Source organism: Choristoneura fumiferana, chromosome 23, assembly GCF_025370935.1.
Source record: "Choristoneura fumiferana chromosome 23, NRCan_CFum_1, whole genome shotgun sequence".
Classification (NCBI taxonomy): Eukaryota; Metazoa; Arthropoda; class Insecta; order Lepidoptera; family Tortricidae; genus Choristoneura; species Choristoneura fumiferana.
Window position 1 is genome coordinate 19,569,397 of NC_133494.1, and position 27,974 is coordinate 19,597,370.

Here is a 27,974-nt window from a genome sequence, read left to right on the forward strand (position 1 = left end):
GGCCTAGACTTCTTAAAAATAGTTCGATCGCAGACAGCCGGTGACGCGGGCGCATGCCAAACGTTCATCATCTCATCACTATTTCCGAGGTTTATAGCTGATCACCTCCCACTCAACGCTGTAAAGCTGTGCCCCATCCAGCTGGTCACTTTGTGTCCACATTACACCCGCTTTTAGGCTGAATTTCCACGAGAGATGTGCGAGAATGTGTTGCAACATCAGGTTAATTTTCAATTAACTGCAACATTACATGTTTAGTATCTTTAAAACAAATACTCAGTTAGGAAATAAGTTCCATCAAAGCTATAGAGCCATACAAAATCTATGGGAGAATCATGTTTCATAGAAAGTACAGATCTAGTGAATATTTTTCCATCGTATACTGTTGGAAAATACCTACGAACTTTTCCGACAAAACACGATGGCTGAACATTAATTCACATCTGTACCTATGCAGTTGGTTGATTGTGACATCATGCCAATTCAATTTAAAGCCAGGCCCCCTCTTCCCCACTGGGCACACTGGGCACGTGCCCAGGGCCCCGCGATGTATTGGGGCCCCCTAGACCCAACTCCATTACCAAACGATAACCGATACCTACGCCACTCTTGCCTGAAAATCAGGCTTACCGAACGCAGCATGTTGTGCCCAGGGCCTCTAATAGATGAAAGACGGCCCTGTTTAAAGCCGGCCACCACGCTAAGTTTTGCGTGTCGGTTCTGCGTGTGCAAGCAACACCAACAGGCTTGACGTAACGACAAACCTGCACCAACTCTCAGTACCCTTAGTGTAAGTTTTCGGTTACAGAATACGTCTCGATCGCGTTCGCGTTTAAATCTCAATTTATATGGAAACACGAACAGCGCCTCTAGCGGAACGTTTGCGATGCACAGTTCTAACCATCATGGCACCGGTAAAGCCGGCCACACACGCTACTTTATAACCGATGATTATGCCAGCACAGTTCAGTTCATTTGTGCAGGCATAAGCAAAAAATACCACTTTTGCATACTTGTTTCAAATTCTGCTGGCGCAGGCAAGGAGTCATGGTCATGCTCATGTCATACACACGTAGTTATGCCTGCACAAAGGAACTATTCAGGCATAACCATCGGTTATAAAGGGGCTCCTAGATGGGCCATATTTTTAACTGCAATATGTGGCCGGCAACGGCGGCAACTATTGGTGTCCCTGTCTAACATGTGAGTAAGAGAGAGCCACCAATAGTCGCCGGCCACATATTGCAGTGTAAATATGGCCCGTCTAGGGGCCCCTTAACTTATAACCTAGCGTGTGTGGCCGGCTTAACTGTCATTTTGAAACAACAGTTTCAAATCATTTTCACATTTAGACTGCATTATTAAGAAGTCAAAGAAGAAGTGTGAAGTTCCCAATCCGCACTGGGCCCGCGTGGGAACTATGGCCCAATCCCTCTTGTTCTGAGAGGAGGCCTGTGCCCAGCAGTGGGACGTGTATAGGCTGGGATGATGATGATGATGATTAAGAAGTCAGTTTGCGGAAGTCTATGATACTCGGTGGCCTTGAGCTGTCCCGAAGATCGGTTGGCGCGATAACGCCTGAAATGCTTGACAGCCTCCGCCGCAGTTATCTACGTGAAATAAACGAGGTGATAGCTGAGGACGAGGTGTTGAATAGAACGTAAACAGCTGTTAAAACGTTTGCCAAACAACGCCTCTGATCCTGATTATGATAGTATCGGAACCCGTTTTTAGGGTTCCGGAGCCAAAATGGCAAAAACGGAACCCTTACAGTTTCGCCATGTCTGTCTGTCTGTCTGTCTAAATCTAAACCGGTGGGTGGAAAAATTTGAAAAAATTCAGAATGGTAGTAAGTATATCAAACTTTCAAGGAAAACTATAACGGCTAAGTTTGCTTGAGAATTATTAGTAGTTTATGAGTAAATAGCAGCCTAAGGTATAAAATATACCTAAACTTGGAAGATTCTGTATAAAATACGAAATCCTTAGAAAAATATTACTTAATGTTTTCGTAATGGCTACGGAACCCTATTTTGGGCGTGTCGGACACGCTCTTGGCCGGTTTTTATTTTTATGGTAGGGGGCAAACGAGCAAACGGATCGCCTGATGGTAAACGATTACCGTCGCCCATGGACACCTGTAACACCAGAAGTCACTTTTAGGTATCTCAAACACCCGCATTTAATCGCGATTTTTTATAGTTACGAGTAAAATATACTTTTGTTTATTATAAACTAGCCGTTACCCGCGACTCCGTCCGCGCAGAATTCGGTGGAAAGGGATTGTTTGAGGAAAACCACGAGTTTTGAACTCCGAGGAGTTGGAGGATTGTTTTGTTTGCACAGCATACCGAGAGCATTACACACACACTTTGAATTTAATTTAGAAGCTGACTAAACGCAGCATAATTTGCTAGAACTTTGCGTTTATCACATTATTCCATTTATTACCTATAAAAATGTCTCTTGGACATTTTAATGCAAATTTTTATGATTATTTTCTCATTTAGAATGATATGTTATCAAAATATGTTGCCTCAAATTAGAAAAAAAAAATGTTTGGTAACGAGGAAGTTTTTTAAATGTGTCTATATACTTTACGTACTAAAATCTTGTTTTTGAAATGAATGTATCTCGAATTGAGCCACAATCCATTCTGAAGGTGAGTGCGTGATAAAATCCAACTAACGTAGTTTTCTCTTTGTAGAGCTTGAAACATCGTCACCATTCGTGATAGAGAGGCAGCGTGAGGCGCTCTCGGGCGTCGAAGTTGCTTACGAGGGCCGCGACGATGCGGGGGTCGCGGGGGGCGCGGAGGCCGAGCCGGCCGCCCCCGCCGTCGGCCGCTGGGGCGCCGAGTGGCCGAGTTGACTCGCTCAGGGGCCGCGGGCGCCCGCCGCTCGCGACGTGACCAGACCGCCCCTGCCGCCCGCGCGGTGGGGCCTCCAACGGACTCCGTTGGAACTGACCCTCGCCACCCACGAGGAGTTAGGTGAGGATACAGATCGCTTCTTGATTGATTCAGGCGTTGCAGAGGTCCAGATGAACGAACTAACTTTAGGTAGGTACTTTACTTATTAACATTAAGATATCATCTAGGCCTAATGTACCATCAGCCAAATGGTCTATCAATTTTTAAACAAGTCTATAATGAATATGTCGCTAAAGTCGAACTTTTAAGTTGACAGACACGTCTATACTCATTATCTATCACATATTATTGAACGATTATCAACTTTAGGCTGGTAGACCACATATTTACGCCATGATGGTACACACCACCTATAGTATTATATTGTAGGCCTTATGTATTGCATGTTTTTACCAAATAATAAACATCGAATACTGAATCCTGACCTTATCTATATTCATTTTAACTAACGTCTGCCATTAAATAATACATTTATTATTTATTGTAGTAACACGCACGGAAGCTTCCCTTCGGCGTCTCCTCGTCACAGACAACTATGACTCCGTCAGCAACTTCATCTCGCTCTTCGACGCGTTTGAGAAGAAGCAGCAGCCGCTGTATGACGTGTATGAGATGTACAAGCCGCCCATCAGAGCCAAGAAGCACACGTGCGTGGGCTTGGCCTACGAGCTGATACGGCGGTGGCGCGCGCTGGACCCGCAGTTCCCGGGGCTGGCGAAAGCAACGGCGCTACTGTCGTGCGAAGAGGCCGTGGTGGATGTGCGCGGGTGAGCATCTTACAACAACAATACAATACAATAACTCTTTATTGCACACCTACACATAGTATCCAGTACAGAAAACATAGGTATATGGATTTGCCAAGGTAAGCAATAGGCGGCCTATCGCTTCTGAGCAATCTCTACCAACCAGCGGTGGCCTTACCCCATTGAGAGGCTCCGGCGGCAGGTCTTTGAGAGGCCCTTTGTCCTTCGTGAAAAGTATGTAATGTGATGCGAAAATATAGTTAAAAAAATCTATATTTTTTATAATTTGCTTGGGTTGTTTCGCGAGGCCCCTGCAAGAGCTAGGCCCCGGGCCTTGCCTTGTTCGCCACCCCCTAAGACCGCCACTGCTAACAACAACCATAAGAGCCCTGCATCACCGAGACGCCAATGCGGCGTAAGCTTGGCTATATTTCTAGCATCCAAAGGTCACCAAACTTAGTAGCCAATGGCTACTTTCCAGTCGGTTCGACAACGTCCTTAGGAATGGACGTGGGAAGATTGTCGTCTAAAATGGCGGCCGTTAGCGACTGTGAGTGAGGTGCGCAGCTTATGCGTGTGGGTACATCCATGACAACTTTCCAGCCAGTTCGATGACATCGTTATGATTGGACGTAGGCGCCTAGAGGAAATTGTTTTCCAAAATGGCGGCTGGTTGGCCACTGAGTGAGTGAGGAGCGGCTTATCCGTGTACATTTTAGTAGCGACGTTGCCAGACTGTCAGAAGTCAAAACAAAGCTCTTAAAAGAGAGTAAAACTATGTGACCCTTTGAAAATCTCATTACATCTGCCATCATTACAAATGTTCAGCCGTAAGACTAATCAAAACTAACAGCATCCTTCTTCTCCAGATATGTGACGGCAGGGGAGAGCCCGGCGTCAGTGGGCGAGGCAGAGAAGGAGCACGTTATGGTGGGCGTCCAGGTGCGGGTGGAGGGGCGGCCCGGCCTGCTGCTGGCCGACCCCGGCTACCACGTGCCGCGCGTCGTCACCGTCATGCAGGACACCGCATACCCCCACACCGGTGAGTGCAAGTGCGGTAACCGCTTACCCTAAAAGCGCAGTGGAGCGGCGGCTCGAGTCGATGACCTTACGGTAAGTCTCTAAAATCACTAGGTAATGGCCTACTAATTGGTTTGTGGCATTTCCCAATTAACAATGACAGAAGTATAGGTAGGTACAGTCGGTCCCGTATCCAGTTTTTCATACTAGTTGCATAGAAAAATGGATACTTACCTACTTATGTTAGGGGACCTTACTTTCTTTTTTCTGAGATAGAAAGTCTCTGAGCGTCAAAATAATTCCCGTCTCCCGTTATCCACCCAGATAGCTTCGTCCAATTATAGACATTATTCAACCTACCATCATCAGTTTTGGGACTTATCTAAGCTTTTATTCGCAGGCTGGTTCACCCAATCCGACGACCAATTCCTCAAGGAGTACAGCTACGCGTTCAGCCCACACAACACGAGTTACGTCGAGTGGCGTGAGCAAACCACACGCGACGGCAGCGTCAAGCGACAGACATCGCTGGTGTTCGCTGCGCGGCCGTATCTGGACGGCGTCAATGTGACAGAGCGAAGGAACCTCGTGTACAACTTCAGGTTGGTTGTAAGAGCTTGGAAGTGGAGACTTAAAGACTTTATTGTTGTTTTCTGGCTTCATCTTACGCCCAAAGCTTTTATAAATTCTAAATTTCAAGTAGAAAACAGTACATCCATTATCAAACACCAAGAGTCAGCTACAAAGACCTTTTCCCTTGTGAAAGGAGGTTCCAATAGAGATCTCTCTCCAGGCTGTTATGCGTGGGGACCGAAGTCCGAAAGAAGAGCCTCCTTCGATAACACCATGAAGAACTTGGTCACAGTTCTATACTTGCTCACAGAAAATGATGTGTTCTTCTAAAATTGAACGTAATATAATAATGATATGTGTTTGCTCTGTTGGCGTCTTGAATAAATGAATAAATGAAATGAATGCCTGTCATAACATAATAGTATCTTCTGCAGGAGCCTGTTGTCCCGCGACCAGAAGGGCCACCTCACAGCCGGCCTGTACTTCCCGGTGGGCGCCCGCGGTAAGGACGCCCAGTTCACGCTGTTCTTCGACAACGGCACCGAGAAAAGGAAGACCAAGTACAAATTCAGTGTGTTCGCGGACGACGGCGAAGTAAGTCGCATTCTAATTTAATACCAGACATTCTTCACATTTGCACATACCCCCCTCACTAATTAACACATTGTATTCTTTCTTCAAAAACAACTTGGAAAATAGTTGACTTGACAGTCATTCTCCAGATTTTACTAAGAACATTATCATACTTAGGACTTAGTATTTCCCTGTAAGGGGTTCTTCATTGGATATGAAACACTAGCTTTTTTCGCGACTCAGTCTGTGATAAATACGTTTATCGCTATACCGCGCGAATTATACAATTTTCCGGGATAAAAACTATTCTATGACTATTCTAATTTAATTTGAATCTGTTCTGCGGTTTCATCTTGAAGAGGTAACAGACAGACGGACAAACAGAGTTACTACCGCATTTATGTATTAGTTTGGAAGTTTGGATTTGGATTCATCGACTTCATTTATTAATTCCTGAAAAACTTTTACAGAGTTTTTTGTCAGTCCTGTCAACCATACGAAATATTTCGGATGAGTGTAATGTCGCATATTGTGACCTTTAAACTGAACTTTGAAAAGTCAGATTTTCACCCCAAAGCCCCAAAACCCCAAACAATAACCCCAAATAAGTAGGCACACATTCCACGAAATGACTTGCCATTTTGTATTCAGTATAATTACCTATGTTCCGTTCGTAACCACTAATTTCAATCCTAATGTACAGTTTTGAAGCAAATGGAAAAGGTTAAAGCATCGTACGCCATAATTGGCCTTTGTGGCACTAAATGACATATTATGTTATGCTTAGGTACGTACATCGTGAATAAACAATGACTTTAATGAGGCACTTTTACTATACAAAAGGAAATGTTTAGCAAGAATGACTTCAAACAACTGAATTCTATAATTTACAAAACACGCTCTTTGTCTCAAATGTTTCTCAAAAAGAATTACCTTTAACATTTTATTTTAAACTAGCTGTTGCCCGCTACTTCGTCTACGAAGAATTCGTTTATCGCACGCCCACAGGAACTATACATTTTTCCGGGATAAAAAGTACCATTTAATTTTGTCCTTTTTAGGGTCTCAAGCTATATCTCCAGAAACAAACATATGCGCATTACTTAGGAAGTTCAGATTTAAAATTAGTTGATTGAAACTCACCAAAAATTTCTCCACAGATTCCACAATCGTTATCCGACGAAATAGAGCTCTGCAACACACAAATGAACTACAAAGAGGGTGAACTGAAGCGAATAATCCAAAAACTTGCCCACGTCATCTCACACCAGGCCTTCATCGACCAAATGCTCGAGATCAACGAAGATATCTGTCGCATCAGCCTCTGACGCACACAAAATGGCGTCCAACACAAAATGGCCGACCAGCCGGACGCCACTGACAAAAAAGACAACTAAATTTGTCGCTTCTTTGTTGTATTTTTAGCTTAGTCTCAGTATACTTTGGCTTATGTACCTACTTGCATTATTTAAATTCATTATATTTTTATTGTATTCATGTTTATTTAGATAATTTTTCATAGGTAACCATGGTTTTGTTTCTTAATTTTGGTTGATGGGATAGGTTTATATTTGATTATTTTGTAGAATAAGTCTTAATTGATTTAATGGGATTCTATTATTTATTCGGGTTTAGTAACTTACTTAATCGATTTTATTATTTATTGCATTTGCTTGAAGTAATACAGTTTATTTGATGAAGAAATTTTGGTTTCATTTACCGCTTACCTATATCTATTTAATGGCTTAAATAAAACACTATATGCGGTATATAATTTACTATTTAATCCTAGCAATCACACGAAAGATATTAATTAAATCTAACACCAATACTATGTCTAAAAATATTTTACCATTCCTGTATTACAATAACTGGAATTTTATAAGCAGAACGAACTGAGTAACAAGGAAATAAATAAAACTACTTTATTGGGAAGCTTGTTGACGCTTTCTTTGTGCGAACTCAAAGGAGCCGGGAATAAACAAATTGATTAAAAGTTATAAACCTAATAAACTTTACTAGTCTACGACCTATATTTTACGCTTATTTGATAACTTATTTAAAGACACTTGAGATTGGGTTAGCAATGTTAGCATACCCGTCATGAAGAATGTCAAATTATCATTTGTTTCACGGGATAAATCACGCTCGAGTCTATATAAGCAATAACAACACACTGCTTTGCATTTGTGTGAAGGATCGGCAGTGACCAATGCGCGAGCGGATTGCTATGTGTGAGTAAACATATTTAGTGTACACCTAGATTCAATTTGTGACACTATATGTAGGTACTTCACAACAAATGGAAAGCTCAACATTATGTCAGTTGCGTGCAACGCGTTAATTACAGTTTTACATTCTCATACCAGTCAGCCATCTTATTTACTCTGAAATAAACCCTACTATACTTTTATCTTGAACTTTACGTAGGTAATACTAACATTTCTCTAGATCTTCGGTAGACACTCATGTGATTTTCCCATTAAAACAGTTGGTCTTAGTTAGTAAATTAAAACTAGAATTAACATAGCAATAATGGAATCAAAAATTTACATCTGATTCAATCAGAGGCGCTCGATTCGTTCGTAAAACATTTTCGTACGTTACAATAGAACGTTTTTAATAGGGCTTGTTCTTAAGCTTATTATACATCGTCTAATTGATGGTCTATCAATGGTAGATTTGTGACTTACTTTAGTTAACTACAGACACACATTTATGGTGGGGAGCTCGATTACTGAGGCAACGGCAAGTGGCTTAACACGCGTCCTTGGGGTAACCGTGAAGCGGGATTTAACAAAGATAGAGGGTAAGAGCCGGTTTTTTTTTATTCCTATGAAATCTTTTTGTTTTCTTAACGGGTTTCGTCTCATTGAGATAAGACAGGGACGGATATAAGGGTATTTATCATGAATATCACTACCGTGGACATAATTAAGCTTTCTAATATTTCAAAAAAGTGCTAATGGTAATTAGAAATACCCATAAAGAAGTAAAATATTCCGAATACTTTTTAATGTGCTAATAAACACCATTAGCAGCAACAGTCATTTATATTTTATAACAATTAACCGGATTAATTTTTAACGAACGTTTGAAGTTAGATAGAACCACTTACCGCTCCAACTATGAGTACATCTACGGACACGATACGTAACACCAACTTCATACAAAAATAATGATTCATGGATGAGTATGCCCTAACTCGAAGTAGGCACTGTTTGATGACATGCGTTTAATTTTATTGTATTATTATTTTCTATTTGGAAAAAATAGAGCGTTTCAACAGGTAGGTTTTCTATCACATTTTTTTAGATGATATAACTCTGCCACACATTTGTCTGACGTGTGAGAACGCGTCGCGTCAGATAGATATCTGATTCATACGATTAATATGGGATGGAAAGAGAGACAGAGCATAAGTCATCATAACACATTGCGTCAGATAATATGAACGCAAACGCAACCACATTACAATTAAATGTATGAACCGATATTGTCCTGATGCGTCACGACACGACACGTTAGATTAATGTAAATGCTTTACAAGATTTCATGTTTCCATTCACTTCTTTTAAATATGTATTGCTCCTTTTTCAAAAGTCGACGGATGTATTTTCCGGGAGTTAGTTATTAAGTAACAAAGTAAGAGCAGTTTACCCCACAACTCCCACAAGTCAATTTTATTAAAACAGATACCTACTTAAATGAAAATTATGGTTTAAAATTAAATTTTAGGAGAATATAAATCAGTGACCTCGCTTAACATAATGACATAACATATGATCTCAAAGGTTCTTGAACGTTTACAAAAATGTATGGTTTAAATTCATTTTATTCAAAGACAATTTCGAGCCATTTCATAAAATAACCTTAAAATCGCCAATCAACAATTTTCATCATTTACAGAGCAATAAATAAACATTTTATTCCATCAAACCATTCTCAGGCACCCGCCGCATGACGTACACAAGATCGTGATGATATGACAAAGGCATTCTAAATATAATTAGGAATGGGATTTCAAAGGATTTCTTACATACAACATAATATGTATACTTATTAGATCTTAAAATAAAATATCCTTTCTACACGCTTCAACCGCAGATTCACTGATGATTATTTAGTCAACTTTAAAGTGGATTCCCACTTCATTCGCTACAATTACTTTATTTTATGCGCAGTTGGTGAAACGTTTAAAAGAGTACATATTATTATAAGGATGCCAACTGCATGTTTGTCAACCACATGCTTTGTCACAAATAAAAGCGATATTTAAATTATTATTGTCAAATCAAAAGAAAATTTTCAAATAATTATGTCTTTTTTGCTTTAATATTTTTAGCGTAGGCTGGCTGAACACAGTTTGATTTATAATCGATATGATTTTCTAAAACCTGGGGCGGTAGTTTTCAAAATCAGTCATTGTTCTACATGTTTTGGCCTAAAGGCTCTGAACACATGGCCTACTTTACAAATAACAGTATTTAAATTAAAAATAAACTACAAATAGTAAAATGAGTTATTAATCTACCCTTCAACTTCACAAGTCGCATGAAATCTAGACATAGACAGTAACAGAAAGATTGCTGTTGAACTAGATTTTATCCCAGTCTAGTTGTTGGAAAATTTCAAGGTAATAGCACAATAACTGTCATCAGGTGTATTGTCATTAACGGTCATTAGATGGTCAGAGTTTATCATTACCGTGACCACCAGAGTTGGGTAGCGGAGTATTCTTTTTCGGCGGGTTAAGTAAGAGCTCTTGCAGTGCCTGTTCTTGTTCAACGTCTGGGATAATTGGAATTAGGGAAGCCATCATTGTCGTCCATCACAATCGGTCACTAGGTAATTGACGGAGCAATCTTTAAAATTAGATTTTATTTTCATTACCTGTCACTAGATAGAAAAGAAGGGTAGATATAATTAGCTGTGAGCTAGCAAGGGACGTCGCTTTTGCTACCAGACTTTCCTCGCTATCAAACTTCTTCAAGGAACTAGGGTAGCGTAGGGTTGCTAGGATAGATAAGATAAAGAGGGCGCTGCGGATTAGGGTAAGGTAGGGATTACGTTTATCTTGTTGGAGCTAAGAATTAAAAAATTTATAAGGCTACTAATTGTAACTGTAAACAAAATTACAAACAGGCTAGCTGTCATTGGGTTGTATCTAGTAGCCATTACAGATTACTATACGGCCATAGTTGTTGAGTGACACAGCAGCAATAGGGTCGCTTGTTTCACTTGCCCTTTGTACACTATTGAATTAAGGGTAGCCAACACAGTTCACTAGTAAAATTACTGTCGAATCGGAGCAGACACCGGTAGATGGTCAGGGGTTACCGGTGGTTTCAGCAGGGGTTGTTAGTTGTCTGCGGGCGCGGGCCGCTTGTGGTGCCGGTGCCGGTGGCGCTGCGGGTGCGGCCCGCCGTACACCTCGCGGACGGAAGCCCTGCAACGACACAAACAATCTATTTATTATATACTTCTATATGCAAGTGGACAAGACGCCAACAGATGTCAACAATCTCGTTACATTATCTCTGGGATAACAGTAATGGACTTTTGCACACCGTGTTTTTTATTAAACGAGTCATCGACACGCGTTTGTAATTGTAACGATACAACGCGATACTCACGCGAGTTGCATGGCTGCTCTATGGAAAGAAAAACGCGTATTCTACGCATGTTTCTAAAATGCGTGTCTACGGCGCGTTAAAAACGCGAAGTACAGTCAATTGCAAAGATATCGACACTTACAAAAATATGTACTTATAGGTACCATCAGCCAAATAAGTGGTCTATCAATTTTTAATCAAGTTCCTATCAAATGAATATGTCGCTGAAGTCGAACTTTCAAATTGACAGATACCTCTATTAGCATTATTGTTTTATGACATGCAAACGATTATCAGCTTTAGGGTGGTAGACCACATGTTTGGCTGATGGTACAAGACCTTAATGTTAAGTGCATAAAGTCGTGTACACATATTTTTTAACTTTGGCCGTGTGCAATTGACTGTACAAGTTATGTTACAAGGCTCTATTTTCGAGTGTCAGCCCGAGTGTCGCCCAGGTAATATAACTAATTTTATATTATACATTAATTCATTATGTCACATGCCTTAATTAGTTTTAAAAACACCCACAAACTAAGCTGGACAGAAAGAAATGAACATGCTAAAATGAAAGTGGCAATACGACTAAAAATAAATATATAAATGGCGGACCATAGCAAACATATTTACAGCATAAACAGCTAAATATATAATGAGATATTACTATTAGTAGTAACGCCTCCTTCGATATCTGGAAATGAATGAGATAAAATATACCTTATTATTAAGGTAGATAAGTTTGACAACCAGTTCAATGTTGAGTCGAGTTATATGTGTAGTGTTAAATGTCATTATGAAGAACATGAACGGTGTGAAGAAAAAGTTTTTTGAAATAACATTTTTGATAATATTAGCTTTTTGCTGTCTGCACTTGCGTTCCATCTCGAGTTCTACGCATGTACAAAATTTCAAGTTAACACGAACAATGGAAATTGGCCATAATTCGCCAACAATGCTCTCGTCTAACAAGGCAATTTAAATCTGAAGTATGTATTATATATATTATTACGCAAAAGTGCCCGGACGGCTCAAATGGGTACCAAAGGGTCGCAAGCTATTTTATTTTATTTTATTCGGGGCATCAACATCAAAACAGTAACTATAACTAAACAAATTAGCTTCGCCATTCAACGAAGATTAATTCTAAGATACCAATTTATTGTTTTGAAAACTCTCTCTCTCTCTCTCTCTCTCTCTCTTAAAAATGCTGCGCCCTTCCGGGTTTCATAATGTTAGTGCTATATTGTACTTTTGACATGTGAATTGCATTTAATAAATAAATAAATAAGAAACTCTGCAGACGTTCATAGGTTTAATTAAGTTTAAAGCAATTAGATTTTATTTTATACTATAATTCATTTTTAGTCAAAATGTAGGTATTTGTTTAAAAGCAACTAAAAATCTCTATTTTTAGTTAATTTTAAATTAATTAGGTTTAGAAAGCTTTGAAATGTTTTTTTTTTTAGCTGAGGCTTGGAATTATCGTTTGAGGTTTCTCTAGATTTATTAACGCGGAATCGATTTAAGCTGATTAAAAAGGTTTATTTGTTTATGTCAAAGCAATAAGAGCAAAAAAGACGTCAATCGAATCGGCTGATTGAACAGAGCCGATCGACTTCTTTTTAGCTTTTACCGCGAGGAAATATAGTAGATTGTTCAACAAGTGTTCATAAGTCTCGGGTAAAAGGAGTTTTATGAGCAAGTTACAAACTTTAATTCGGATAGCTTCTCTGATGGATTCTCTTAACTGATAAAAAAGTATAAAAAAACATTCTGTGCCGCCATAAATACGAAATTTACGAGCACGAAAAACATAAAAAAAATCTGATTAACCAAGTCCCCACAAAGCGAGCCGCCTCGCGAGGCAGCCACTTTCGATGCGATTGCCGATTTTGAACTCTGTGTCGAACAAAATCATGCCTCACGCGCTTGCCTAGCGAGGCGGCTCGCTCAAAGGATACCTAGCAACCAGCTTTCTCACGATGCGACAGATAATGAGGATAGTAGGAGTAAAGACAGATGTTCAAAGAAGTTTATTAAAAGTAAGATAGAAGGCACCTATAACAATGCATACAAAAACGAACTTAATAAAAAAAACATTAAATTTGGACTGTAAAATAAGCTAATAGGGCTAGAAATGTAGGACTAAAGCCGAGTTTAGACTAGCAAGAAAAATCGTGCAAGTTCCATTACATTGCGGCGCTCGATTGACCACTACAAACTCGTTGGCTTTACGGCGTCGCAATGTAATGCAACTTGCACGATTTTTCTTGCAAGTCTAAACTCGGCTTTACGATTGTGCTTTCAAGATCCCTTGGAGGGTTAAGTAAAACAGGATTCAAGTGTACGATAAAACTGGTTACAAAGAATAACTGATTCACTGAACTGTGAGAACTATGTTGTAAGTAGGTTTTTTTTTTTATTTGACTGGATGGAAAACGAGCAAATGGGTCTCCTGATGGTAAGAGATCACCACCGCCCATAAACATCTGCAACACCAGGTATGAGCACGAATACGCATTTAACATTTAACGTCAAAAATTATAAAATATTTGGAACTTTAGCACGTCTTAATAGTACGGTTGCTGAATAGAAAAAGACAGACTATTCGAAAATTGAAATTTGAGGAAGAGGTTGAAAATCAACAAGGCTCGATAAGCCTTGTTACAGCTTAAACCCATTCCGCGTCACCATCACTCTATCGGGGCCCCGTTATGTCGATATCTCTGTTATGATGATGTTGATGATGATGATGATGTTGATTGTGTCAGTCAGTTACCTGGTTCCGGTGAGGGGGCTCGGAGTGGCGCGGAGCGGGCGGCGCGGGGCGGGGCGCGCGGCCAGCGGGGGCCGACTAGGGCTGCAAGACATGCTAGCTACATACATATATACATATACGGGGGGTGGCTGGATACCTGGGACCTATGTTAGATGCTTTCATGGAAAAACATGATATTTATAAAATATCATACCAGCAAAACACGCAATGGGCTAGTTTTCTATAAATTAACGTAATGAGGAACTTTAACTGGCTATATATATCTTCATATTTTTTGTTAATTTGATAAAATAAAAAATACGTGTTTCAATATTTTTTGATAATCTAACTGATAGACTAAGCGGCTGTTTAACCATCCATTGATTAAATTTATCTGACTGATAAATGTGATACCGTTTCTATTTGTTTTGTTCGAATAGACAGAGACAGCATCACATTTATCCGTTAATTAAAATTAATCAATGGGTGTTGAAACAGCCTCTTAGTCTATCAGTTAGATTATAAAAAAATATTAAACACCTATTTTTTACTTTGTCCATTTAACAAAAAAATATGAAGATATAGCCAGTTAAAGTTCCGCATTACGTTAAATTCTTAGCACGGCGTGACGTCACGGGCCCTCATTCCCAAACTTTGACGCGATACAACAAAATAACAAAAAAAAGTTTCCATACAAGTTTTTTTGTCGGAACCCTTCGTTCGAGTCGCACCTTTACCGTTTCATTTGTTAGAACTATACACGTCAAATTTCACATTTTAAAAAAAACTAACGTTACAAAGTGAAGTTAAATAATAGATTATTGTGAACTAGTGATTAATAGTAATTATTAATTAACGTTAAGCGTATCTTGCTTTGGACAACATCCAACCACCCATAAAATAAAATAAAAATAGCAAATTTATAATTAACAATCTACAGTGCGAGACAGTGTAATAAATAGTGGAAAAGTATAAAAGAATCTCAAGAATCATGCTGTCTGAATACCTCATACATATTTATACACACTACAGGAACTACGAAGCTTTGTCCAGAAACATTCAAATACCAAAAGCTTGAATAAAATATCTTAAAACCAAATATCAAAGTCACTCAAGCAATGACAGTTTCTGTGACAGGCTAGATGGCGCTAGTATCGCGAGATCCGTTTGACAACTTTGACATTTGCGTCACGCTTGTGATTGGTTAAAAACTAAATGAGCCAATCGCAAGCGAGACTGTAACGTCAAACAGACTTCATGTTACTAACGCCATCTAACGATATTTCGTCCTCAACCCTTTTTACTTATAATTACCAGTAAAAAAATATGTAGCGTAAATTTACACCATACCTCTAAACGCGCTTTTTGTATGTAACATACAAAAGTCACCTGCACACTTTGTTATTATAGGTAATGTCAAAGCGAATTTGAATTTTGAGAAATTGTATTTCACACGAAAAATAATAATTTTATCCAACCATGATCAGCGTGCAATCTTATATACTGAGCGGCAAAAAAATCTGGTTCTCAAATTTATGCAGTAATATGTAATTTTGTATGTAGTTTTTTTTTTTTTTTATACGACTGGATGGCAAACGAGCAAGTGGGTCTCCTGATGGTAAGAGATCACCACCGCCCATAAACATCTGCAAACCAGGGAATTGCAGATGCGTTCAACCTAGAGGCCTAAGATGGGATACCTCAAGTGCCAGTAATTTCACCGGCTGTCTTACTCTCCACGCCGAAACACAACAGTGCAAGCACTGCTGCTTCACGCAGGATTAGCGAGCAAGATTGGTAGCAATTGCACAAGGTCCTACCACCTGCAAAAGAGCAAGAGTGGGCCAAATACGGTATTTGACAACTCCTGATTTTGCCATATCTTAATATTATTATGAAAATATAGATATACAGATAGTGTTTAGCGAATAGAAAATTTAAATCGGTTGAAAATTGGATTTATAGTGATTTTTTGAAAAATCTATATACCGGTCTCTTTCTCAAACGCTTTTCTCTATGCAGCAAGTATGGCGATACTGGCGTGTGACGTCACATGCCAGTATGTCTTTCTCTGTCTAATCTTGAATTTCAAACCTTTATAAATTTGTTATTTGTAAAGGTAGCTTAAAAATTGTTTTTCTATTCGACAACAGGCATTGTGTAGTTTTAATTTATAAAACATATACAAAATAGTCAAATACCGTATTTGTGCTGTTGAGTAACTATCTAGAGTAGTCAAAGAAATGTCTTCGAAATAAAAGTTTTCCTTTTTTTAAGCCTTTTCAATTAATTTGGAAGGAGTCATTGACTTATGATAGTTGCGCAAGATGGCACCACTGCTGACAAAAAAAAAAGGCTTCTGATCGATTATTCTTAACCTTTCGTATGATGAATGTAAAAAAAACCTGCGTTCTGGCCACCTTAGTTTCGAATAATATTAATAGCGCAGATAAAGATCAAAGTACAAAAATATAGCCTTAACTCTTTTAATGGAAAGTTGAAACAAGCGTACTGAATTCAAACCTCCTCGTTGGAAAAATAACTTTAAAAAAAATACAAAAAGATGACTATGTATCATATATGATACAATGCCAAGAAAAGGGTTAAATTTTGGACTGATTCGGGCAAGGCATACGAAAGGTCAAAACAGTATGTAGTGTTAGTTACCCGGCGTCGTGCGCGTGCGCGTGCGCGGCGCTCGATGGCGAGGCGCGCGCGCGGCGCGATGGCTGCGCGCGCGCCGCCGCTCACAAACGCGCCCGCCTTCGCCTGGAACTCCCTGCAACGGGACAAGCACATTGTAATAGTAGATTGTTCAACAAGGGACTAAAACAAGCCATGCTCGGGTGGCTATAGTACGAGTGGCATTATGGTTGTTTAGTCTGGCGTTAGACACTCTACTACTGTGGTTTCACGGGATACCCGTAAAAGTAACAAATTTGGAGTTGAAATAAAAAATACAAAAAGACTCCAAAAAACCAATCATAATTTGATTGCTTAGTAGCGACATCTCTTGTCTGGGTGAGCGGTTGGTTCCGAAAGAGTGTGACGTCTCTCGATGAGAGCGGAACATAGATGTCGCTAGTGCTGCTGCATAAGTAGCGTAGTAGAAATAAGCAACCTGAGATATATATGCATAGGAAAAAATCGTGTCTAGATTCCTGTCCAGCGGTGGTGTAGGGGTTATAGCACGCAGCACGGATTGCTGAGGACCTGGGTTCGATTCCCAGCGCTGGTCTCTTTTTCTGGTTTTTCTGTGCATCCATGTCAAGTGTCCCATGATATTTATTTATTTATTATTATTATTATTATCCCTTGATAATGAATAAACAAAAATTCAAGGTAGTTTTATGTGACGATCCTTAGTTATTATAAGGTTTGGCTAGTGTGAGCAATGCAATTTATTTTTAGTTCATTAAACCTGGAGTGGAGTTATTGACATTTCTTCTTGTTTTTAGGATTCCGTTTGTTATTGTGTCCTTGGTAGTGTGGCAACACAGCAGGTACCTGTCAAACTCGTCTGCCTCGTCCTCGTCCAGGTTGATGAACTCCTGCGTCTCCTCTCGGTCGCCGCTGTACAGGTTCTGCGCGCGCTCCACCACGTGCGCGCGGTCACCGATGTGATGTCCTGGAATACGCTCCAAATTAATATACAGTATACAAGCCGCAAAGAAGCCGTGGTGGCCTAGTGGTTTGACCTATCGCCTCTCAAGCAGAGTGTCGTGGGTTCAAGCCCCGGCTCGCACCTCTGAGTTTTTCGAAATTGCTGCGTTGTTTTTCGTAAAATGTGCGGAATTACATTTGAAATTTACCACGAGCTTTGCGTTGAAGGAAAACATCGTGAGGAAACCTGCGCTAACCTGCGAAGCAATTCAATGGTGCGCGTCAAGTTCCCAATCCGCACTGGGCCCGCGTGGGAACTATGGCCCAAGCCCTCTTGTTCTCAGAGGAGGCCTGTGCCCAGCAGTGGGACGTATATAGGCTGGGATGGATACACGCCGCAAAGGGCGTTTAAAGCCTTATCACTATCACACTTGCGATTCGCGGACGAGTTAAAAGCGAGGCGAGCGAACGAGTTCACCGCCAGCGCGCAGCGAATTCGTCACGCCTAGGATTGGGACGGCATGCTGTTCAGCCACGGACTTTACCGCGAGTACGCAGCGTATTCGTTGCGCGCTTGCTGTGTAAACATTACGTGCTTGCGCCGAACTCGTTGCGTGCTCGCGGTGAGAACATTCAGCTGGGTACTGACCAGCATGTTACGCATTGAGCATGTTCGCTGTTCTAAAAATCGGCGTAATATTGCTCGTCAAAACTTGTGCTTGTGCTCCATATTCGCCAGCCACTCAGTCTTAACAAGTCAGACTTGTTACAGCGAACTGACTGAACCCCGTAACAATTTCGAAAATACAAACTGAGACATGGATGCACAGAAAAACCAGAAAAAGAGACCAGCGCTGGGAATCGAACCCAGGTCCTCAGCAATCCGTGCTGCGTGCTATAACCCCTACACCACCGCTGGACAGGAATCTAGACACGAATTTTTCCTATGCATACATATCTCAGGCTGCTTATTTCTACTACGCTACTTATGCAGCAGCACTAGCGACATCTATGTTTCGCTCTCATCTCATGTTTGGTCTCTTTTTCTGGTTTTTCTGTGCATCCATGTCTCAGTTTGTATTTTCGATATGGTTTCACGGGATACCCGTAAAAGTAACAAATTTGGAGTTGAAATAAAAAATACAAAAAAGACTCCAAATAACCAATCATAACCCGTAACAATTTACAATTTGCCAAAATAACCGACAGCCGGGTGGATCACTCAAAGCGAGCAACGAGCAGCTCGTTGCTCGCTTGTTTCCCCGTAACACTAAGTACTAACTGCATGAATGCTCGCTGTGTAACATGTTACATTACACCTCGAAACGTTGGTCAGTACCCAGCTTTACGCGCTTGTGGCGAATTCTCGTCCGCAAATCGCCAGTGTGATACCATGTACCATCGACGCCTTTAGGTCCTGCGCTGCTTCTGGTGACATTAAGTTTAAAATTGCAAGTCACAATGAGGGCTATCGCGTATGAATTCGCCACTAGAGGCGCTAGTGTAGCGTGAGGGCTCCGAAATGTCAAATCTCATAGTTTTTGGGTGAGCTACGCGGGTTTATTTATAATCAGAATAATTTTATGAATATTTTGCAATATCTGAAATTAATTATGGCAAATATGCGTTCCGGGGCAATGAATGTCTGTGTTTTGAGACAGTTTTGTCTTTCGGAAACCTTTGTCCTCCCTTTTTTCCGAACAAAACGGGGACTATGCAACACTGTGGCATGCTCGATATTTTTATGGTACGGTTTTAAGGTGTATTAAATATGCTTTTAATCTAAACTTTGTTTTCACGCCCGTAATAACAGACTTTGAAAGCCATACTTAAAAACCTCACGCAACAGTGCGCCATCTAGTGAGTGAAAAAACGATAGCCCTCATTGTGGTTGTTACGAGGTCACGTGCGCGTGCGATACTGACCGATGGACATCTTCTTGGTGCCGGAGCGCGAGTCCTCCAGAGTCTTGCGCGTCTCCTTGATGCCGTCGGGGCCGATCTTGGTGCTGCTCGACGAACTGTACACCTGCCAAACAAAACATTTACGTACTTTCATTTATTGAGTTACTAGCATTTACCCGCGGCATCGCACGCGTAAATCTTTAGATACAGCAGTTGAATTGAAATTCCGGGAATTTATTAAATTCTAGTGGGAATTCCCTAAAATTACATCGTGGTTTTCATTGACGTTAAATTAAAACACCCATGTCAAATTTCATCACTCTAACTAAACCCAGCAGTTGTTATTTCGAGATTTTATGTAGCCTATGTGTTATTCCAGATGTCCAGATATCACATACCTACCAAATTTCATGACTTTCGGCCCAGCGGTTATTAGTTCGAGATTTTATTCCTATCCCATGGGAACATCGGGATAAAAAGTAGCCTATGTGTTATTCCAGTCCAGAGGTCCAGCTACCTACATACGAAATTTCATGACTCTAAGCCCAGCGGTTGTTATTTAGAGATTTTATCCCTATCCCGTGGGAATATTGGGATAAAAAGTATCCTATGTTTTAATTCAGGTTACAAACTAACTTTTTGGCAAATTTCATCCAAATCCGTCCAGCCGTTTCAGCGTGAAGAAGTAACAAACATACTCACTCACTCACAAACTTTCACATTTATAATATTAGTAGGATAGTAGGAATATGTAAAAACAACTTTTTCGGGGTGTACCACGCTAGCACTAATAATGTTGTTGTCTTGTGTTGTTGTGAACAAATGTATTTTGTGTTCTCTCTTCAATAAAGCGTTGTCATCTCTGGTATAGATAGATGTCTAACCTGAGGCTTTCCATTGGGTCCGCTGGACGACATGACAACGGTGCTGCTGCTGAATGAGCTGCCGGGAGCGCCCATGTGTCCCTCTAGATCTGCCGACAAATTTTAAATTGCTTCAATCAAAGAAAACAATAATTAAGAAAATATTCTCTAATACTTTTCAGCGCATAATATACTAGTGCCTGGACGACCGAGCCTTGCTCGGACTAAAACTAAGAACCACGTCGAAGATTGTCACCCCGAGTTCCGTAGCACGAAAGTGTAGCGCTGACCGTTACATTCTGCGTATGTGGCGTGACAGTCGCATTTACGCTGGCCCCGCCCGCCTCGCGCATCGCTCAGTCCCCTGCGATACCTTAATTTGTACTGCTGCGTAGTGGCGGTCTTAGGGGGTGGCGAACTGGGCTCGCCCGGGGCCTTGCTCTTGCAGGGGCCTCGCGCAACAACCCAAGCAAATTTGAAAATATAGATATTTTAACTATATTTTCGCATCACATACTTTTCACGAAGGCTGCTTGAACTATTATCTATTCTTTGACGAAGGACAAAGGGCCTCGCAAAGACCTGCCGCCCGGAGCCTCGCAATGGGAAGGCCGCCGCTGCTGCTGCGCATTAATTCACTGTTGCAATTACCTACAGTCGGTGCTCTAACATAAGTATCCATCCACTGTTCTTTACAACTACATAGTAGGTATGAAAAAGTGGATACATAAGTCAGGGAACTGACCGACCGTACCATAGGCTGTATCAATATGACTCACCCACCATAAGCGCGGAAATTACGCGACATAAATACGGTATTTTACTGTTCTTTATTTTTTTTATAAATTAAAGATTGACAATGCATATATTGAACAGAGAGATAAGTTTTAAGCTACTTTTACACACTTAAAAAGATTTGAAATTCAAGGTTAGACAGAGAAAAATATAAAAGGTTCTTCAAAAAGTAACTCACCAGAGAACAGCCGGTTCATCTGAGGCATCTGCGGCATGAATGGCATCATGCCCATACCGGCGGGGCGCGGCATCAGAGACATGGGCGCGCCCAGCATGCCGAACGGGTCCGAGAACAACGAGTTCATCATGTTGTTCATGTGACGCATGTGGCGCATGTGGGACCTGCACATACACCATCATAGGATAATGGCACTAATTATGGACACGTTAGGGTACAGTCAACTTTTTAGTGTAGCTTATTGCCATGGTAACATTTCCTGAGTTACTTAAAGTAAGATTATATGGGGTACAAGTACAAATCGACTTAAAGTTAGGAAAGTTAGGGTTTTTGCAGGTGGTTGGACCTTCTGAAAGGTCCACCCGAATTGCTACCACCATCTTGCTCGCTAATACTGCCGTGAAGCAGCAGTGCTTGCACTGTTGTGTTTTGGCATGGAGAGTAAGACATCCGGTGAAATTACTGGCACTTGAGGTATCCCATCTTAGGCCTCTAGGTAGGCAACGCATCTGCAATACCCCTGGCGTTGCAGATGTTTATGGGCGGTGGTGATCTCTTACCATCAGGAGACCCACTTGCTTGTTTGCCAGTTAAATAAAAAAAAAAGTGACAGTTTTAAGGCAATTCTTTCGTAGCTCATATCCTAAGCATGCTAATAGTATACAGTGTATCAGTGATGTCTCCTGACTAACGGAACAGAATAACAACACTAAAAAGTTGATTGACACATAAGGACAATGATACCCTTGATGGGTGCCGGGAGGGGGTGCAAGGAAGTGCATTTGCACCCCCCGGCGTGATGGAAATTAGATAGAACAAGACTAAGATACAGAATAAAACAAATGCAAATGCACGAATGCATACAATGGTTAAAAGGAGAAATTGACTAAGTGACATTTTTTTATCATTGACATGTTCGGAATCAGTAAATTTTTCTCTGTTGTTTGCGCAATGTCTCAAAATTTTCACAAAAATGTTGCTTAGGCCATTTTTCCTTCAACTTCAACTTCAACTTTGTAAGTTGTAAATAAATAAATAAAACTTAAAATAAAATTCGCACATCCACATGGGAACTATGGTCCAAGCTGTCTCATTCCGAGAGGAAGCCTGTGCCTAAGTGAGTTGTATATAGGCTGGGATTATGACGAAGAATAAAGCTTTCTGCAGGTGAAAGAATATTTAAAATGAGTACAGTAGTTTTTGAGTTAATCTTTTAAAAACAACAAACACAATCAAATCTTTGTACTCTTTACACAATATATTTCAAATATTATCTTATATTAGTTAATTTGATCTAACAGCCGTGCACCTGTGTTCATGCATTTAAAAAACGTAGTGCAAAGGCCTTTGGAACAATTCACCATCTCTTTATATGAAACAGAAAAAAGGGAAAACTATTGTGATTCCTTGTCTCAAATGTAGAGTTAAGTAGATCCCTATCGAATTTATACTGATTTCAAGCCCAGGGTAGTTGCATTTCATTCTCGAAAATTACCTACAATAAATGACAATTTATATACACAAAGCTTTGAATTACACGAATACGTGACTGAGGCACGTGAAGAGCAACGTGTTTTCTCAAGTATGTTTTAGCACTGCTTGCTTAATTAATGATGTAAGCAAGCGGAAGAATACCAAAAAATACACACTTACCCGAAAAACGGATCATCTTCGACATCTCCCATCAAAGACCCGAAAAGAGACATGATTTTAAGCTCCTAAAACACAAGCACAATCTTATCTACTATTTGTTGTTACCGGAAATGCAGTATTCTCAAGTGATAATTGATCACACAAACAACAGAATTCACAAATCCTCGATTGCTTTGGTAAAATCGAATTATCTGGCAATTTCAGTTTGCGAAATTTCACTTCACAAACACGCACGACACAACTAATGTCAAACTATGATAGTGTTGCATTGAAATAAAATAACAGTTTAATAATCGATACTTTTGAAGTTGAACTCATGATATTTTAAGAAATCAATCGTCCTTAACATTTATAAAAGTGTTTTTATAATATGAAAAAGGAATTTAAATAAATTGACGCACGTATATTTGCTTTAAATGTTTATTTTTTGTTTTGTATTCGTTTCCTTTTTCAGACGATTATTTGGAAAATTTCAACTCGATATTATCGATTGTGTCTTCAAACAAACAAAAAAATGACACATCACTATCAAAGAAAAATAAAGCTTTTTAGTGTTGTTCCAAAAAGAGATCGAATCATTTTAATTTTTGTCTATGTTTTCAGAAAATCCAAAAAACCCTCCAGCCAGACCCACTATACCCCTGGCACTACCCCTGGGGGTAAGGTGGGACTGAACCATACATACTGTGACCGTAGTGCTGTAGTAAGCATTGCTATGCCGTAGCATTGCCGTAGAGTAGACCACGGAACACCAAAAAACTGGTTTTTTCTGTTTCGTGGAGTAGACCAAATACGCAAATGACCTGAATTTCTTTTGCGAAAGACTATACATTTGATACAGTGATTTATGATTTAGGTACTTACCTATTTGTAAGTTGTACAGTCAGTTGGATTTGAGAAACGTCTGGGCGGCTTGCCCTTCGGGCATAAGAAGTATAGCTAGCTACATATTAGTAATTTGTGATAAGAAGCTACTTAACTAACCTAACTTACCTAATACCCGTAGATTACTACAGCAGTACAGTGGGTATGGTTCAGTCCCACCCATCCTACCTCCAGGGGTAGTTAGTGCCAGAGGTATGGTGGGTCTGGAGGGAATTTTCCCTCAAGCGTGTGAAACCGCGGTTACAGGCTAGTATATAATTAAAGATCTCAGATTAAAGGAGAGAGAGAGAGAAGAAGGATATATGATCTACCGGTAGTATCAATTTTTTCTTCTTAAAAGCAGACGGTCTAAAATGCGGCTGGTATACCTAGTGCCATCCACGAAAACGCGTGATTTTGTCAAAATTAGACATTATTGACATTGTGATAAGAACCACGGCACGCGTCATCGTGAATGACTCTCCCTATAAGTGCTCTAAAAAAGCAACTGGTTCTAATCCATTTTTAATCTGTTTTTGTCGGACACTTTCATTCATTTTCTTACAGATCAACTGTCGTACTTTTAACGCTCGCCATGTCATGAATAACTTCATTCCGATTTCTACGTAGAAATAGATCTTAGGATTTATCTAGGTATATTAATACCAGATAAATTTTCTATTAGCTATAAATATTATTATGCAAGTTGAAAACATATGTGGGAGTTAGGTCAGAGTTGGTTGAGTCAAGGTGCGAAGCGCCTCAGCCACGTGAAGGAGCTCTGCGAAGCGGAGCTCCGTCGACCAAGTCAAAGAATGAGACCACTTCCTTTTTAGACCTTTGCTACTTAGACCAGCTGATATAATAACCGATCTACCTAAGGCTTAGAAGAAAAATACAGAATAATCTCAAATTACTTTATTTTTAGGTTTACTGATTTTCTCTTTGCGAACTATACCTAAGGTATCCACTTCACACAAATTTACATCCACTTGACTCCAACAATATCTCAAGGGCACAAAATAACTATAATTACCTAAGTTTTGTAATTTAAAAATCTACTACGGCGCGGTGCCGATGACATCTAAAACGGCTGACGGTGGTTGTGCCCGTGGAAAGACCACGCGGAAGACTGCGGATAAGACGTGAACACCAAGTCTTGTAGTCCATTTCGACATTTAGAAATTTTACTTGGAGCCACTGGCTGAAAACATAAGTAACAAATGTAAACAAATATTTAAAGAACCACAACCTATGAACATGTATGCGTTCATGTCAATAAATAAACGAATCTTATTCATGAAATTTGCAGAGAGTACTTAATTTATTTCTTACCTTTTCTGGACGCCCATCACCATAAGGCTGATTGGCAGCAGCATCTAAAACTTCATCTATGAAATGTTCCCCTTTAGGAGTAACTTGATCATTAACGAGTTGATTATTCGCAATCGTATCTCCTCCGACTCTTTCTACAGGCACTTGACGAACCGGTGATAAATGTTGATTGGTACGCAACCGACCATCAGATGCACTAAGTTGGTGCGGAGACCGAACATTCTGTTTGGTGCTAGAAACAGAGCCTTTGTACGTATTATACACATGCTGCAACTGTCTCCTACTTGGTGTTTTTCCTACAGGATTATTCCCGAATAGAGAAGTCTTGCTCACGGTATTCTTAACGACATACTTCGGTTGCACAGGGTATCTTAACTTCGAAGGAACAGGCTGAGGTGATAAGGTCTGAGGTAAGCTTGGTTCCGTACGGCGGTAGCTCCTCTGAGGCAACGGTTCGACAGGCTGTCCTAAAGTGTTGTATTCGTACTTGCGGCCATGCATAGTCGAAGGGAACTTTGTAGTATCCACAGGATATACCGGGTCCTTTATAAATTCTTGCCTAGCAGGCAGCTGATTAGGATATCCTCCCTGTGATATTTCACCAATACCGACTGGTTTTTGTTGCCGTAGCCCTTCCTGGTTCGCCAATTCATCTGTACCAGCAGTGTAAACCACTTGCGGCTGCATTTGATTCATTTGGCTTGTAGCAGTTGCGGGGCTACTGACAAATTGTTGATTAACAGCTTGATTAGGAGGAAGAAGTTGCATTTGATTGTTTGGTGTTGATGGAGTTGGAGTAAAGTTTGTATTGACTGCATTAATTCCATTCATTACAGGCTGCATCTCAACTGCATTCCTATTCAACGGCTTATTAGTAGCACTATTGCTTGACATAATTTTTTCGATTGCGTTCATAGTGGCCTGTTTTTGATTAGCTGGGTTCATTTGAATTGCTATTGACATTGGATCAAAGTCTAGATTACCTCCCATCCCCTGCGTAACCCCAGGGAACATTTCATTGAACTTTGCCATACCCTGACTATGTTGGCCATAATTTCCGCGCTGAGGTGCTGGCATTTGCTGCATTCCTGAATTTGCGTTCATATTGCCCACCTGTGCATTTGGGTTTGCATTGTTGGCCATGACGGGCATTGCGTTAACTTGTGATGTACCTCCTGCGTGCATGTTTGGTTGAGTCATATTATTATACTGAGCGGTTGGATTTTGCATTTGAGGATAAGAATTGTTTTGGCTTCTTGCCATTCCCATATTATTTGTGTTGTACTGAGCTTGATTTGGTTGCATATTCCCTGTATTAAATTTACCTTGATTGGCCCCCATGTTGGTATAATTAGAATTGTATTGTGATGTAACTGGTACCATACCTCCCATATTGCTACCATATTGACTTTGATTAGCTCCCATCTGCGCATTTGTAACTCCATTTTGATTAGATTGTTGCCCACTCTGTCCTGTCATATTCATAGGCTGTGATTTGTTACTTGACATCATCATCTTGAGTATTTCATCTCCCATTCCACCCATTGAATTCTGTTGCTGCTGTCCACCTATTGCCATCGGCTTCATTGTATTTTGAGGAGGTATACCACCCATACTCTGCATTGGATTTTGACCACCCATCACATCACCTATGGGAGTTTGACCCACGATCTCTCCCATGTTGCCCCGAACCACAGGAGTTTTTGGAGTACCCTGTGCAAGTCCTAGTTGATTCCCCATAGGGTTATTCATAATAGTATTTTCAGGACTAATGCTTTTTAAATCATCGTACACTTCTCTGATGACGGGTTGCATAAGGTTTTGATTAAGATAGCTGTAGGTCTCGCTATAGAGCTTGGGTGGGTTGCAATTTATGCCCATGCATGGTGTGCAGGGCATCGATTGCTGGTGCGTAGGGTAAGACGCTCCGGAGTAGTGGTGTCCATAGCCCTGGTTTTGGCAACAGCTATGTTGGCATCGACAACCACCTGATGCTCCCATGCCTTGTGCTTGTCCGGGATTAGAAAACAGTTTACCCATGCATCCACTGAAAACAGACAAAATTTTAACAGCAGTTTCATTTCTTAAAATAGAAATAAAAAATTGAACTTGCTAGATTATATCTATCAAGTAAGCCGTATGAAGTTTGAGTTCGGTTGGGTGAAAGTTAATTCTCTAGGATACAGGTGTACCGTTAAGCAACAGGGGAGTTTATCAAATTAGGTATTTGACTAGCGCTACAAGCATTAGCTGACGTAAGGACTTAAATGGTAGTTGCTCAAACAGTATGCTATGAGCAGTGAGAAAAATAGAGCGTAAAATATAGCTACGAGATATAAACAAAGATTCATACCAATCAGCACTTTGCAGCTGATTTACAACATTTCCTAAATCACTCAATATCTTTTGCTTATCTAGAGCCATTTCTAAAATTATTACGTCACTCGAATAATTTAATGTTTCCGAAAACTGAAAATAATTATAAAATATATATTTAGAAACTTGAATTTAATTCATACTGAAAAATCTAAACGATTAATTGTCAATGATAATTGTTTTGTT

The 27,974-nt window shown here is 40.2% G+C and overlaps 3 protein-coding genes across 4 annotated transcripts; 1 reads left to right on the forward strand and 2 right to left on the reverse strand.

The window, feature by feature from the left end:
- Window positions 1–2,885: 2,885 nt before the first annotated feature.
- LOC141441340 (uncharacterized) lies at window positions 2,886–9,173 on the forward strand. Its single transcript, XM_074106047.1, has 6 exons — window positions 2,886–3,061; window positions 3,420–3,699; window positions 4,548–4,720; window positions 5,099–5,300; window positions 5,706–5,865; window positions 7,005–9,173. The coding sequence occupies exons 1-6, from the start codon at window positions 3,043–3,045 to the stop codon at window positions 7,170–7,172; spliced, it is 1,002 nt and encodes a 333-aa protein (XP_073962148.1). The 5' UTR covers window positions 2,886–3,042; the 3' UTR covers window positions 7,173–9,173.
- Mlf (myeloid leukemia factor) lies at window positions 8,688–23,472 on the reverse strand. 2 transcript variants are annotated; one of them, XM_074106045.1, is made up of 7 exons: window positions 23,214–23,472; window positions 21,561–21,724; window positions 20,609–20,697; window positions 19,746–19,848; window positions 17,725–17,845; window positions 16,885–16,996; window positions 8,688–11,293 (listed from the first exon to the last, which is right to left on the reverse strand). In XM_074106045.1, exons 1-7 carry the CDS (start codon window positions 23,264–23,266, stop codon window positions 11,174–11,176), a joined length of 762 nt encoding a protein of 253 aa, XP_073962146.1. In that variant the 5' UTR covers window positions 23,267–23,472; the 3' UTR covers window positions 8,688–11,173. The 2 variants fall into 2 exon arrangements, with proteins under 2 accessions (XP_073962146.1, XP_073962147.1); XM_074106046.1 differs by lacking the exon at window positions 8,688–11,293 and adding an exon at window positions 14,238–14,319.
- Window positions 23,473–24,980: 1,508 nt separating this feature from the next.
- Window positions 24,981–27,958, reverse strand: LOC141440722 (uncharacterized). The gene is made up of 3 exons (XM_074105262.1): window positions 27,766–27,958; window positions 25,413–27,459; window positions 24,981–25,281 (listed from the first exon to the last, which is right to left on the reverse strand). The coding sequence occupies exons 1-3, from the start codon at window positions 27,834–27,836 to the stop codon at window positions 25,162–25,164; spliced, it is 2,238 nt and encodes a 745-aa protein (XP_073961363.1). The 5' UTR covers window positions 27,837–27,958; the 3' UTR covers window positions 24,981–25,161.
- Window positions 27,959–27,974: the final 16 nt, after the last annotated feature.

What these genes read in the sequence shown, in the direction of transcription:
- LOC141441340 (XM_074106047.1), top strand. An exon ending in CACCGCATACCCCCACACCG is followed by an intron (nt 4,721 to 5,098) that starts GTGAGTGCAAGT and finishes TTTTATTCGCAG; the next exon opens with GCTGGTTCACCCAATCCGAC. An exon ending in AACCTCGTGTACAACTTCAG is followed by an intron (nt 5,301 to 5,705) that starts GTTGGTTGTAAG and finishes TATCTTCTGCAG; the next exon opens with GAGCCTGTTGTCCCGCGACC.
- Mlf (XM_074106045.1), bottom strand. Translation starts at nt 23,266, where the DNA reads ATGTCTCTTTTCGGGTCTTTGATGGGAGATGTCGAAGATGATCCGTTT. An exon ending in GACCCAATGGAAAGCCTCAG is followed by an intron (nt 19,849 to 20,608) that starts GTTAGACATCTA and finishes TTTGTTTGGCAG; the next exon opens with GTGTACAGTTCGTCGAGCAG. An exon ending in CACCAAGAAGATGTCCATCG is followed by an intron (nt 17,846 to 19,745) that starts GTCAGTATCGCA and finishes AGCGTATTCCAG; the next exon opens with GACATCACATCGGTGACCGC.
- LOC141440722 (XM_074105262.1), bottom strand. Translation starts at nt 27,836, where the DNA reads ATGGCTCTAGATAAGCAAAAGATATTGAGTGATTTAGGAAATGTTGTA. An exon ending in CAGCTGCAAAGTGCTGATTG is followed by an intron (nt 27,460 to 27,765) that starts GTATGAATCTTT and finishes GTCTGTTTTCAG; the next exon opens with TGGATGCATGGGTAAACTGT. An exon ending in GTGATGGGCGTCCAGAAAAG is followed by an intron (nt 25,282 to 25,412) that starts GTAAGAAATAAA and finishes TTATGTTTTCAG; the next exon opens with CCAGTGGCTCCAAGTAAAAT.